General features: G+C 39.6%; 2 protein-coding genes across 2 annotated transcripts; both read left to right on the forward strand.

Moving 5' to 3' along the window:
* Nucleotides 1–1,059: 1,059 nt before the first annotated feature.
* Nucleotides 1,060–2,199, forward strand: irgq2 (immunity-related GTPase family, q2; the record flags this gene model as incomplete). The annotated part of the gene is made up of 1 exon (XM_079275964.1): nt 1,060–2,199. One exon carries the CDS (start codon nt 1,060–1,062, stop codon nt 2,197–2,199), a length of 1,140 nt encoding a protein of 379 aa, XP_079132090.1.
* A 388-nt stretch (nt 2,200–2,587) lies between these two features.
* On the forward strand, nt 2,588–12,943 carry LOC306782431 (B-cell receptor CD22). Its single transcript, XM_079275781.1, has 17 exons — nt 2,588–2,683; nt 3,564–3,638; nt 3,752–4,147; nt 5,254–5,538; nt 6,100–6,351; nt 6,583–6,846; nt 6,970–7,263; nt 7,679–7,972; nt 8,952–9,221; nt 9,620–9,883; nt 9,999–10,077; nt 10,159–10,222; nt 10,322–10,461; nt 10,680–10,737; nt 11,775–11,869; nt 11,978–12,050; nt 12,372–12,943. Exons 2-17 carry the CDS (start codon nt 3,590–3,592, stop codon nt 12,576–12,578), a joined length of 3,084 nt encoding a protein of 1,027 aa, XP_079131907.1. The 5' UTR covers nt 2,588–2,683; nt 3,564–3,589; the 3' UTR covers nt 12,579–12,943.
* Nucleotides 12,944–14,157: the final 1,214 nt, after the last annotated feature.

Below are 14,157 nucleotides of genomic sequence, written 5' to 3' on the forward strand. Positions count from 1 at the left end.
ATACGGCCGATGTGGGGAAACACAAAATGTGTGTGGCTTTCAATGTTTATGAAAAGGAAAAGAAAATGAAACTGTTACTGTAACATTGCTGATTGCGCTTTCTGGGTTGTTTTCCAACCTTACACAAGTCTTCATACCTAAATAAAAAAAAAAAAATTCTCATATCTCATCATATGATCATACTGATGAATTTTGGCATCTTTTCTTGTCTGGATAACGGTTGTGTTTAGATTTGAACTGTAATAATAATAATGTTAGTAATCTAGCATTAATTATGCTTGTATCTTTGCTGATATGCTCATCAATATGTGTGCCTTCTTGTATGCCTACACATGAAAGCAAATAGCTTCACATTTACACACAGTGTGCATGAATGCGCTTTAAGTGATTTGGGATTAAGGCTGAGCTAACAGGATTAGAATGTTCCACTCGCTGGACGGACACCTTTAAATAGATCAACCTGACGCTGCTGGTAATTCAGAGCCGCCGAAGAGTCAACATTTGACGACTGAGAACAAATACCTCTCCCACAGGGGCTGCTTCTCCTCCAGAAACCCGCCGGTGAGTATGTGCAGTGTTGTGTTGAATCGAAACTTTGCATTGCCAACAAAAATTCTAATCGATTGCTTTGAAAAATGGCAAATTTCTGAATGACAGCAATGCATTTCTAACATTTCACTTCATGATTTTTACACGGACCTCAGCTTGTGATATTTGCTTTTATGAACGGACTGTGTGAAACCTTCATTGCAGGTTTGAAATGTTGCTCTAGAATTAAAACGGATAAATTGCTGTCGGCAATAAAAATCCTTATAACGGGAGGTACTTGATGTGCAGATCTATCTGTTTTAATTCTGTTAGATATTGCTTTGATCCAGCACCCATAATTACCTTTAACATTTATTCTAAGATTATGTTGCAAGGTACCATTTGAAAAGTTGCCACTTTTATTTATTTTTATTGCTATGTTAGATGCCATCACGTCTATTGTTACTTACCAGTGTGGTAGAGTCGATCAGTTTGTTACAGTGTATTAACAATCTCTGTCTTTTCACAGAAATGGCTGATGTTTTCAGAAACCTGAACCTCCTCGAGACCCTCAAAGAGTCCATAGAGCACAATAAGTTATCAGATGTCAAGGACGCAGTGGAAGATCTCCTGATCAGCAGGATCAACTTAGCTGTGATAGGGGACCGCGGGGATGAAAAGGCCACCTTCATAAACTCCCTACGAGGCCTCAGCTCTGGGGACGATGGAGCAGCTCCGTCTCAATCCCCTGTTGCCCCGGAGGAGGTGGCAGGCTACCCAAGCCCGAAACACCCTGACTTTCGCATGTGGGACCTGCCACCTGTTCCATCCAGCTCTCCATTTAAACCCGAGGGATACATGGACAGGGTTAAATTTGCCCGCTACAATGCCGTCTTCATTGCGTTCAACCAGGCGCCCCTACCCAACAGCGTGGCGGTGTTTCTCGAGGCCCGGTCACAACAGCGACAAACAGTGTACTTTATTCTCTTAGCTTCAGAAAAAGCCACTGAAAAAAACCTAGAAGAAGAGAGGAAAGCCAGTTTGGAAGTGCTGACATCACAGGGTGTGGCACTGCCTAAAGTCTACCTGGTGCGACCCTCCACCTTGGAGAAGTTTGACTTCCCCGGCCTGTTGGAGGACATGGGAAGAGACCTTCCAGAGATCCGAGCCCACGCACTTCTCTTGGCTCTCCCGACGCTTACCTCCACCCTGGTCACCCAGAAAAAGGAGGCATTTAAAGCCCTCGTATGGGCAGCTGCCTCGCTATCTGGCGGGGTGTCAGCTATCCCCGTTCCCTTTGTGGCCTCCATGGTGGACTCAAGTGTCGCAGTGCGGATTCTAAGCAAAGCACAATTATCTCTGTGCCTGGATGATGAATCGGTCGAGCGACTGGCCCGACAGCGAGGGATGGAACCAACAGGACTTAAAGTGCTGCGGACCTGTGTTCTGTCAGTGGAGGTCACTAAAGGCGAAGTGAAAAGGCGTCTGGCGGCGACAGAGAAGGACTTGGCCGCGGTTTCGTCGAAGCTGGTGGAGATGGCGATGCCCAGACACGCCCGTTCTGCCAGCCGCTCCTTCACTGCCATGCTGCAAGCGTTAAACGGTGCCATCGACGAAATGGCGGCTGATGCCGAGAAGATTGTGGCTGCTGTTGTTAGGGAGGGGAAGTGAAGTCTGTTGTTTTTGTCTTTGTGTAAGGTTTCCTGTTTATGTGTGGTTTCCCTTTACTTTAATGTTTTGCAATATGAGAAACACACCATTTACATCGTACTTCAGAAAACTTTTGAAAAGTTTTCACTCGTTTTGATGAGCTCGAAGTACTAAAGGACATTGTTAATGTTGCGTAAGCATGCATCCTGCAAATAGATGTCAAATCCTGTAAGTGCTGATCAGTGCCTGTAATAGAGTTGGTCCTCCCTGAACCGTAACTTTCACTATTTAAAAAAAAGCATCAAAGAGGAAGTGAGAGGAAGATACACGCAGCGGGCAATTTCATCAGTACAACTATAAAAGATTGTGTTCTCTGGCTTGCCTGATGGGGCATGCAAATTTTAGAAGAGTTTAGGTCAACTGTGAAAACTTCCTTTTCTTAATCTTATTCGTACTGTAGGAGGGATGCTGTGTGCTACAGATTGCTTGAAGTGGATCATCTGAGGTACCAACAAGCTTATTTTGATATCTTTCTGTCTAAAATATTTCCTCTATTTGACTGCATAATATAACTGAAAAAGGCATCTATGTCTGTGGAGGTTTATTTCAATCATCAAGGTGGTACGATGTCTGTGTCTAGAGAGAGCTGAGTATTATTTTTTTCATTGAATGTGAAAATGTATTATCAGTGATTTGGATTCAACTTTCTCCAGCAAATTATCTTCTTGCTGTATGCACAAGAATACAGTGGCATTTGTTCGTGACGTATTTACTTTATATGAAGCCTTTAAAAAAAACACTGTATCAATATTTGGGGCGATAAATGACAGAATTTGTAAAATAAATAAATTGTACTGTTTGCACTCTAAGTGTATTATGGGTCTTCTTTAAATGTACGGCTGATGAAGCAGAAAAGAAAGCGTTTCAAACAAACAGCTGATGTCAAATCCTCCAAGTAGACACTGAACCAGTAAACCATTCAAATGTAATGTTTGGCTTCCGATGTATCAAGTCACAATAATTACAACTGCGCTGGCAATCACAACAACATGGACCCTTAATATTTTGCCCAATATCTTTTTTTTCTTCTTACTCAAACATAATGACATTTTGCAAGTTGTGAAAGATAAGATCACTTGTATGTTTGCACTGCGAGAGAATTCACAACAATCTTGAAATGAGGAAAAAAACGCAGAACACTCAAACAACTTGAAAAATGACATGGGAAAAAAAGAGGAAGAAGAAAAATCTTAGCTGATTTGCATTGAATAAATAACTTTGTATCAAGGCTAGTTTACAGAGTAAAAGAAAGAAGAAGCAGTTCTGTGACGTTACGATGATACAATAATGTACACAAACGTCTTTGTTTTGTTTTTGTGTTTCAGATATCAAGCTTTAGTGCCACACAAAAATGAATGCTCAGACAGTCGGGTGGTTGGTATTTCTGGCAATAATAAAAAGTAGGAATTTTATTACTCCACTGTGATAACAATGTATACTTTAAGAAGATTTGTATTGAATAATGTAAGCCACTTACATTATGACTTTTCCACTTGTGTTTTCACCATCACAGATATTACTTGTGGTCAACAAAACCTCTTCGAACTCGAAGCCACTCACCTGGAAGCTAAAGAGGGGTCCTGCATTGAAATCAATTGCAGAGTCACTCGTAGATTTGATGCTGGTCGTGCTTACTGGTTTTGGTTAAAGGATGGACACTGGAATACAGATTGGACTGGCACTGTCATTTACAGCACGAATACCACAGAATGGCCTGTCAATGCAGACTTTGCAGACAGAGTGAAATATATCGGTTCTCCATCTTCAAGTTGGAACGGTTATCTTCAAACCTCACAAAAGTTCAGTATTTCAATCTGCGATCTGAAAAAAACTGACAATGGAAACTATTCCTTCAGATTTGTTGGAAATCTAAAGTGGCATACCAGCCCAGTGAGGCTGGAAGTTAAAGGTAATACTGAATACTGGAAGGTGTTTGCAGGAAATGGATAGCAATGAATGAGTTGTTCAAATATTAAGAGATGAGCTGGTCTGGAGGCAGAAATGATTGGATTGGTTGAGTTGAGATTCATTAATGTGATGAATGTTTGAAAAGAAAAAGTCAAGAATGCAATTCTTATATTTTGAGACAAATAATTGTAGGAAAATCCTACTGCTGCAGGATTGAGGTCTTGACATTCAAACATACATTTAGAATTTTACAAGAACCCATTCATATTTCAAGAATTGGAAATTAAGTTGTGATTGTTCGTGAAAACAATTACAGGATGTCAAAACATTTTGAAAGACTTATGATGTCATAGTGTAAAAAATAAAAAAATATATAAGAATCAGAATGGGGCCAGCTCTCCCGGCTTCTGATGCCGTATTGATTGTACATAACAAGCTGACAGGTTTAGATCTCCTGTTTACACATACAGGTATACCAGTGCTGCCTACATTTGACTGACAACACCAAACAGTCATAAAATCAACCCAATTTTCTATATTATCCCCCATATGACAATGTAGAAAAATGGGTTGTCAGTCCGTCTGAGCTCCCCTTTTATGAATTGTTTCACTGTAATGTCTGATTATTACACCCAATACTAAGTTATTTGACCAAACTACTACAACAACCTACATTAATATGAGGCTAAGGATCTCATACTCTCAACATTTGTATTATTGCAATTTTTGGGAAACTGTCTCAAAATATAAAGATGCTATCTGAAAATGTTGACTTTCATCTTCAGTCACATGTGTATCCCGCTTTAACTTGAATTCTGAAACTGGTTCTTTGAATCCTTGAGTTTTAACTGAGCCAATAACATCATTGAGGACTCTAGAGCAGTTTTTACTTCAGTTCCACTCTGCGTAGTTTACCAGCCTCAGTGATTCAGCCAGGATTCACCTCAGTAATGATACAATGATCGATGATATGATCCATGTATCTACAGGCATAATGAGTGTTATCATATTTATTTGTACTGAATTGATTATAGTTTACTAACACTGGCTATTCTGTGTATTCACCGTGATATTTCTGCTGATATTGTCTCATTTATATATTTTCAGAGAATCCGTGCCTGATCACTTTTGAGAAACCGCCTGTCGTAAACGAATATGACGCTATAACCCTCACATGCTCCACTTTGAGTACATGTACTTCAAACCCACAAATTGGAGGTTTGACACAACTGTCTGCAACGCCGTACTCAGAGGCTCAACAAACGAATGGAAAGCTGAAAAGCACCACAGTCAGTTTTACTGTCAACTGGCAGGATGATGGGAAGGAGTTTTCATGCAAGATAGATGACACAGACACGAATTTGATTCGCAAAATCAGTTTAACTGTTGAATGTAAGTTCACGAATGGAGTTTATTTATGTCTTGTCTACCGTTACCAGTGATGGACGGTCACTTAGATAAAACTGTATTGATCCCTTGGCGAAATTCACAAGTAACCCAGCTGAATATATCGTAAAATAAATAAGCCCCACCTTTATCAGCTGCAACTCTCAAGTGATGTACACTTAATGCATCGTTCATTTTGATTCAATATAATATGCATATTCTGAAATTGACCATTCTGCATATTGACTACTTTTTGTACTTTATATACATTTTGATGCTTATACTTTTGTACTTTCACTTATGTATAAAATGTTCCTTCTTTTATGATCAGAATTAGCAAGCAGAATTACTCTGTCTTGAGGTTTTCAGTAATAATATTAAGATAAATAAATGAAGTACATTTTTGGCAGCTGATTGCACTTGCGTGCATCTTTATATTTTGTATCTGAGAAGGATATATATACTCCGGCTCTATTGTTATTCATATTTCATTTCTGTAAACAATCCCCCCAAGCGTGCTGTGTGTTGACTGATTTATCCTGACTTGTTTTGAATTTGTGTACACAGATGCTCCCAAAGACACATTGGCTAAAATAAGCCCTGAAAACATCATGGAAAAACGATCTGTGACTCTCACTTGCTCCGCCAAAGGACGTCCAGAACCAAACTTTACCTGGTTCAAAAATAAAAATAAAATACTTACAAGGGCAGTATGGAAGACCACATCCGTTAAAGAGTCCGACAATGGAGAATACCATTGTGAAGCTGAAAACAAACAGGGGACAATACAATCAAATCCAGTCATTATTAGCGTTAAATGTGAGTATTTCTGATGTTTTCCTTAAGTTCCTTAATTCCTTGTTGTTTGTGGTTCTTAGTAGTTTTAACTCTTCTAACACTACTGTACTTTTTTGATATTGTCCTATGGCATTTCAAAAAAAGAAAAGTAAAATCGTGAATGATAATTATTAAGTTGATGTACACTACAGATATCTTTGAGGATTATCATTGTGATTCACGCTAAAGAAATAATGAAATATTCTGTTTCAGATGTTCCTGAAGTTGAGGTGAAGCCATCTGCTTCCATATTTAGACAAGGAGATACAATGACTTTGACGTGTAATGTGAAGAGAAGCAACCCACAACCTCACACCTACGATTGGTTAAAAAATGGGAATGCTGTTGCTCAGAAGCAGACACATGAGCGGTATGTTGTTGAGAGGATCAAGCCCGAGGACAGAGGCTCCTACACATGTAGAGCCACTAACACTGTGGGAACTGGAACATCAGTGCCATTTGGAATTGAAGTTCAACGTAAGTTCCACAGCTCCTTGTGCTGCATGTATGTCAGAGAGTTGATGATGACGGAGAAAAATGAATAAATCCACAGACTGTATCACCACAGAAAGCATGCTAACCGCTAGCTCTTTCTTTCAGACGGCCCGAGGAAGGCGACAATTTCCATCAGTAAAAATGATAAAAGTGTGGGAGTTGGTAGACCCCTTACATTCCATTGTAACAGTGAGGCCAATCCTGCGCCGTATAGTTACTCCTGGTACCGATACAACAACAACAACAACAAACAGATTGACTGGAGGTCCACGACAACTGAAGGAGGACAACTACGCTTGGACACAGTAAAAAGAACAGATGACGCTTGTTACATGTGCAATGCAACCAACAGCATCAATACAGGGGACAATAGTGAGCCAGTGTGCATAAAAGTACTCTGTAAGTAATTATGTAATGCTGACTATGTTCTGTGATATTTAAGTTTTTTTTGATCATTAGAAAATCAGCATTTACGCCTGGTTGATTCAAACCATCTATACAAATAGAAAAACAAAGCAGATATATCTTGTTGATTCGTGAACTGTAGAGATGCTGGTTGGCCGTCTTTGATACCTTTGCTGCAGAGCAAGGCTAGCTGTTTCCATCTGTTTCCAGTCTTTGTGCTAAGCTAAGCTACATTACTGATAGTTGTGGCCCATTCAACAGACAGACATGAGTACATTACCTGCAATGTAAAACTCTTCACTGCTCCTTAGACATAAGTTGACCTCCTCTTCATGGACTGCTGCTATCCTATCATGTTAAACAATGAATGAATCCTCCTGAAGATCTTACAGCTGCTTTCTCTCTGCAGATGGTCCCACCGAGCTCACGCTGTCTATGGATACTGAGGTCAGGGAGGGTCAGCTCATCACCATCAGATGCACTGTTGAAAGCTTCCCACACTCAACGCTTACTTTGAAATGGACTTCCAAATTAAATCATCAGTCTTCACAATTGCGTGTCAATGAGCCTGATAATGATTGGTCCCCCAACACTCTCCAGCATGCATTTAATGTCACTTCAACCCACACAGGCTTTTACACCTGTGATGCCACAAACAGCGAAGGTTCAAAGACAAGCGAGCGGAAGAAGTTGGTGGTGAAATGTGAGTAATTCAGCGGTGCATTGTCTCTTTGCTGATCAAACAAATCATCAAAACCAAATCTTTCCATAAAGTTATAATCATTCAATCGCAGTAAGAAAATAAAAACAACTTCATTTCAAATGGCCAAAGTAGATCTTTATTTTCTATTCTTTCCATGTGAAAAGAAGTCATTCTGATTACATGTCAAGCGTCGTGGTTCTGAATGAACCGTAATGAGAAAAAACAAAGCAGCTTATATAACTGTAAGATGTATGGCAAAAAGTAACTCGATTTATTTCCTCGAGTACTACACTGAGTACTTCAGTACAGTTTTGAGGTACATGTGCTTTTATTGCATTTTTTTCAGACTTGTATTTATATTCCACTAAGTATATTTGACGGTTTAGTTCCTTTGAAAATTGTGATTTCACATACAAAACATATAAAATGAGAAAATATAATGCACAATTATAGATAAACTACAACAGTATATAAAATAGTTCAAACTAGACATTAGACATTAAAATACTATGAATACTTTTACTTCTGATACGTGAATTGCATTTTCCTGCTAAGAATGTTTATTATTATAAATGCAGGATTCTACTTCTCATGGAGTATTTCTATAGTGTAGTATTGTTCATTTTACTTCAATTTATTTAGCTGAATACGCCACAGTCTTATATATAATGCATCTCCACCACAAACTATAGCCTCAAAATTGCAACATTTAAATCAACTTCTCCCCAAGTTGTGAGGTAATTGTACATAGGAATGCATTGCATTGTACAGGTGTGCAGGTTTCCCTGTTTATATAATCGACCACCTCATTGTACCAAGACATACCTTGAATTGTCCCCTTCTGACTAAATTAAAACAGTTATAGTGTATTGTATATTGATGTGAATCAGTTGTTAAATGTTTTCGTTGATGGTAATAACTATGCCGTCCATGAGACCTGACTCCTCTCTTTTTTTACAATCTTTTTTGGTAAATGCAGATTGTCCCAAAGACGTGACCGTAAAAGCTCAGCCTGCCCTCGTTGTGGATGAGAACAAGTCGTTGACTCTAGATTGCAGCGCTCGGTCCTACCCACCTGTGACCTCTGTCACCTGGATGAAGATGACTGATGGCAAGAGTAAAATCCTCCAGAGGACGCAGACCATCACTCTAACCTCTGTCAGTCCTTCCGACAGCGGACTGTACATCTGTGAAGCTAGTAATGCCATTGGAAGTGGAAACTCAACGCAAACTGAGGTTAAAGTCAAGTGTGAGTAGACTGATGCATTCAGGGTGGTGCAAAGACACACAAGGAGATACGTTTACATTCAGTGTCTCTCCCCAGAGAGACACTTTTATTTTTTATTATAGTGTCTATTTATTCAATTGCAGAAAAATTAAAACAAATTTTCCAATAAGTACATCTAAAGCCACTCTTTTGAGGATTTGAGGTTACAGCATCTTTCAGTTATTCTTGTGGCATACGCTAAATGGTGTGGGCGGTTCATTGCTTTTTTAAAAACCACCACTGGGGGATGCCAAAAGGAGATTTTCTAATTCTACACACAGAAGCTTTCGATTATATTCTCATTCGTGCTGTCGTTGCTGTATGATCTTTGAACACTTAGATATTGAGTAAATCATTTTATCCTAAATGTCCCTGCTTAGATGCTCCAAAGCACACAAAGATCACAACAGGCGCAGAGCGTCAGCAGCCTGACGGGACGCGTTCTGTGACGCTGAGCTGCAGCAGTCACAGCTATCCCCTAGTCACACAATATTCATGGCATAAGATGAAGGCCAAGGAAAGGGATGAAAAGGTGTCTGACCGTCAGAGCTACACAGTGTATTCAGACCAACCGGGAGTCTACTACTGCATCACAAAAAATGAAATGGGTCAAAGATCGTCTGACCCAGTCCGTCTGTTTGACCGTGAGTGAATTTCAAGGCCGTGTGTCTTCATCTGATTAAATCACAGCCGTTTAAAACTGTACTTCTTTTTCACACATCTGTGTCTACGTACTGATGCTTTCTTTTCTAACCACAGGAAACATAATGAAGACCCTGCTCATCGTCCTGTTTGTTATTGTTCTGTTCATCATTTTCTCGATTGTCATTGTCTACAGGTAAAACAAATACATTTCAGAGATGGTTTGGCATGTGTAATTGGTGTATACAACCACTATCACGTCCCTTTATGTTTTTAGACACAAGAAGAAGAAATTAGAGCAACGAGGAACTACGAACACACTGCCCTGTTTTGGTTTTCTGGTGACGACTCATTTGTGCAATTTTTTCGACTTTTTTATCGAACGGCTCCAGAAAAGAACTGACCCTCTGCGTTTTGTGTGTCGGCGTAAAACAATTCAGGGTTGGTGGAATGGCGCCAGGAGGAGGAATCGGATGAGCGACCCCGGCATGGTAGCGGCTTTCAGGAGCAGGGATGACCTCTTGCCAGACCAGACGCACCGTCCCAATGCCCAACGATGCCAGCCTCGTCCAGACAGCACGTAAGACAGCAGCCACACACACACACACACACACACACACTGTCCCCACTCAGGACACGGCACACTCTGTGGGACAGAGAGTTGGATGATGCTGCTCATGCTGCAGTCAAAGCATCCATTTAAGAACCTTCAGACACAAATGGCACAATGACAGTCTTCCCTGTCATTTATTATGAGTATCTATGCTTTTTATTCCTGTCGCCATTGTTGTTCTACAGGCCTGCTTCCAACATCAACAGTGTTTACAGTACTGTGAATCTGCCCTCCGGACAACAAGTGAGTCAAGCAAAATTCCACAGAAAGCAATACATGAAAGCAGTTGCATATGGAAGAATTTACTAAAAAACACAATTTAAGAAGTAAATTGTGTTTTATTGTTAGGTAATCTACCAATTACACACTTAAGTACTTGTCATCAGTACTACTTAGCCTGGAATGGAGCTTTTTTATGTGTGAGAAAAAAACCTGGTGATGTCTTAATGGCTATCTCAGCCTGGGCTTGGAAACTTTAGATTCAAACAGAACCGACAGAATGAAAGATGTCGGTGTTTACTGGGTGGAGAAGGTCTTGCTGTGGAAATTATCGGGGCCAGTGTTTAGGCATTTCTGCCTCTTCTGCATTTTCTTTTCTGCAAATCCCTGAATGTTGTCCATCTTCCCTGCAGGGTGTTCACAGGGTCCTAAAATGTATTCAACATTTTGAGATCAATTTAGTATCAATTAAGGTGACTTTCTTTATGGCGTGCTATTCTTTGGCTGTTTGGGACTTTTGTAATGACATTTTTCACAACATTTTACACAGAAGAATAAAAGGGCCGCATGTAAAATGTATGTTTTTGAATAATTTCTTTAAGTTAGAATTCTTGAATGACTCAGAAGTCAATGATAATTTACCATGACATTGTCATGGCATACCATACATTTTTTAATCCAATTTTTTTATACCAATACTATGATATTTTTGTGGAACACTATACTGACTGTTACTATGACATTTAATATTTAATTTTTTCAGTCATACAATACTAAGACTGCATTTGACATTTCCGTCTGACATTTTACGATGGCGTATCATACTATAACATTTTTATGACTTTTTTATAGCATCCATACAATATATGTTAAACACATAAAACACAAATATTAGTGTTTGCAAAACCACGATGCAAACATCTGCATTGGCCTTCATCGTTTGTGTAGCTCTGTTTTAGAGAGCCGGATGTGTCTTTCAATGATTAAGCTGAAGTTGCATGAATTAACCGATTCATTCGTTACAGTACATTCACTGATGTCTTCTGTCTGTCTCTGCTCAGGGTCGTCCTGCACAAAAGATAATCAGACAGCAAGGTGGACACACACAGGACGATTCTCTCAACTACGCTTCTTTACACTTTGGAAATAAGCAAAAGTGAGAATATCTTTTTTATTTAAGACACAACAAGAAGAACAAGGAGGGTATTAATGCATGGCAAATATATGTGATATGTAATATACATGATGGTATTTGTTGTTCTAGAAACAAAATTCTTCTTCCGGCAAACACAGAAGATGTGTATGCTAAGGTGTCCAAGAAAAAGCCACCTACAAAGGTCAGAAACCTATAAACCAAATACTTACTATGTGTTGTCATGGCAATCATGTCTAAATCATGTTAATGGTTGATCTATTTTGTGCTTCCTGTTGTAATAAATTACAGGAATGCTACTTTTCAAAATCTAGAAAGGAAGAAGCATGTCCTGTATGTCACATCGGTGCGTCCACAATACTGTTGCAAAGAAGACGTTTCCTGTTTTAATTGAATTAATTCCCTGTAAAACAATCACTGAAGCAAGGAAAACATCTTCCAGTCTTCACAAGCATTAAAAGTTATGACAGAAATGATCTGGTGACAATCTCTGTTGTTCTCCTAGAATGAAGACAGACCGGAGGACTACGAGAACGCCAGCGCAGCCAGAGCTCCAAATCCAATAAACGATGACACAGACACCAGTGAGGACGAAGCACAGGTCAATTATTCACAGGTGAGCTTCAAGGCAAAGCCTGGACATCAGCGAGTCGTCACAGACTCCAGCAGCTCTGATGAAGATGAGACACAGTACGCTGAGGTCAGAATTTGAGACAGTTGAGATACTCTTACCAAACTTTACAGGTACAGCCTGGTACATGAATAAGGGTTTTATCACTCTACTCTGATGCTTTGTAAGTGACCAATGCATGGATAAATGAACATATTTGTAAAGTGTATTGATATTACTATGACATTTGTGAACAGTACAAGATGACATGGCTTTAATGTTTTAATGTTGTGGCAGCAGTTCCTTTACTGAGGCTTGTTTCCAAAATATGCATTCTGAAACAATGCACCACATGCATAATGCCCCATTTCATAACACGCTTTGAATTCAGCTCTTGTGTAACTGCCAACTTAATAGCTTCTTCTTTTCATAAACAAGCTCAAACATATTTATGTATTTCAAGAGAAAACAAATGCAAAATCATGAATAAAAAAAAGTGTGACATACTCTGTGGTGACATCTTCACTCTGCACAAAGGTTTTAAATAAATCAACAGAACTGTGAGACAAAAGTTACAATTAGAATATTAGATACAAACAGCAACATGATCAACGTGGCAGCGTTTATCTATCGTGTTGAATCACACAGAAGAATAAAGGTCAGAAGTTTAAGTATGAAATGTGCTCTGCGTTACTACCCTCCACTGCAAACCAGCAACAAAAGGTTCCCTATCTTGTACACTGGAATTGCTTAGGAAGGGATTTAACTCGTTCAATATATATTCCAGCATTGTATTGAGACAGACATGTCAACATGTCAACCTATCCTTTGAGTTCCTTTGCTGCAGACACTTTAAATGAACACGATTAAGACACTACAGACGTAGCGGCTCCGTCAAGTGCAGTGGTGCTTTAAGCTACATGCTAACTTACTTACAGTACAATGCTAGCATGCTAGCATTTGCTAATTGGCATTAAACAAAACATACAGCGGAGTCCTTAGTTTTGCAGGTATTTGTTCATATGTTAAAAGGTTTAGGGATAACCAATGTTAATAACATGTTATCCTGAGGTGGACATATACAGTATGTCTCCACCAGATTTCATGGCAATCCATCCAATAGTTGTTTAAACAGTTCATTCAAAACCACATGCCAACCTGATGGTGGAGCAAAGGAAAAGTCACAGGATGAACAAAGTCATTGGGATGCATCCCCTGGGGAACATGAATAACACTTCATGGGAATCCATCCAACAGTTGTGGAGATATTTCAGTCTGGCCCACAGCGGTCACACAAACCAATCAACAGACTGATGTTGTCATCCCGAGAGCCACGCTGAAATAGAGACATCTGACTTAAGGCACATGTTTATCCGAGTTAAACAATATATATCTCACTTCAGCTCTCAGAAGCAGCAGGACGGAGGTGGTTGTCTCTTTATACGCCAGTGGAGGAATAGCGGAGTCCACTTCTTCATGGATGTGGGCGCTCTTATTTGGGAGGTTTATGAAAAGTCAACACATTTAAGCTCAATAACACTTGAATAAGGAAACTGTCCAACTTCCAGGTTACCCTCAGTTGAATGAATGGATTTACAAAGCTCCTAACATGTAGAGGTGTGAAGCGTCTCCGTCACTTCGCCACAGGCTGAATGTGGCGTTTGAAGACCGCAGCTGTTAG

This window comes from Melanostigma gelatinosum, assembly GCF_949748355.1.
Source record: "Melanostigma gelatinosum genome assembly, chromosome: 9".
Taxonomy (NCBI): domain Eukaryota; kingdom Metazoa; phylum Chordata; class Actinopteri; order Perciformes; family Zoarcidae; genus Melanostigma; species Melanostigma gelatinosum.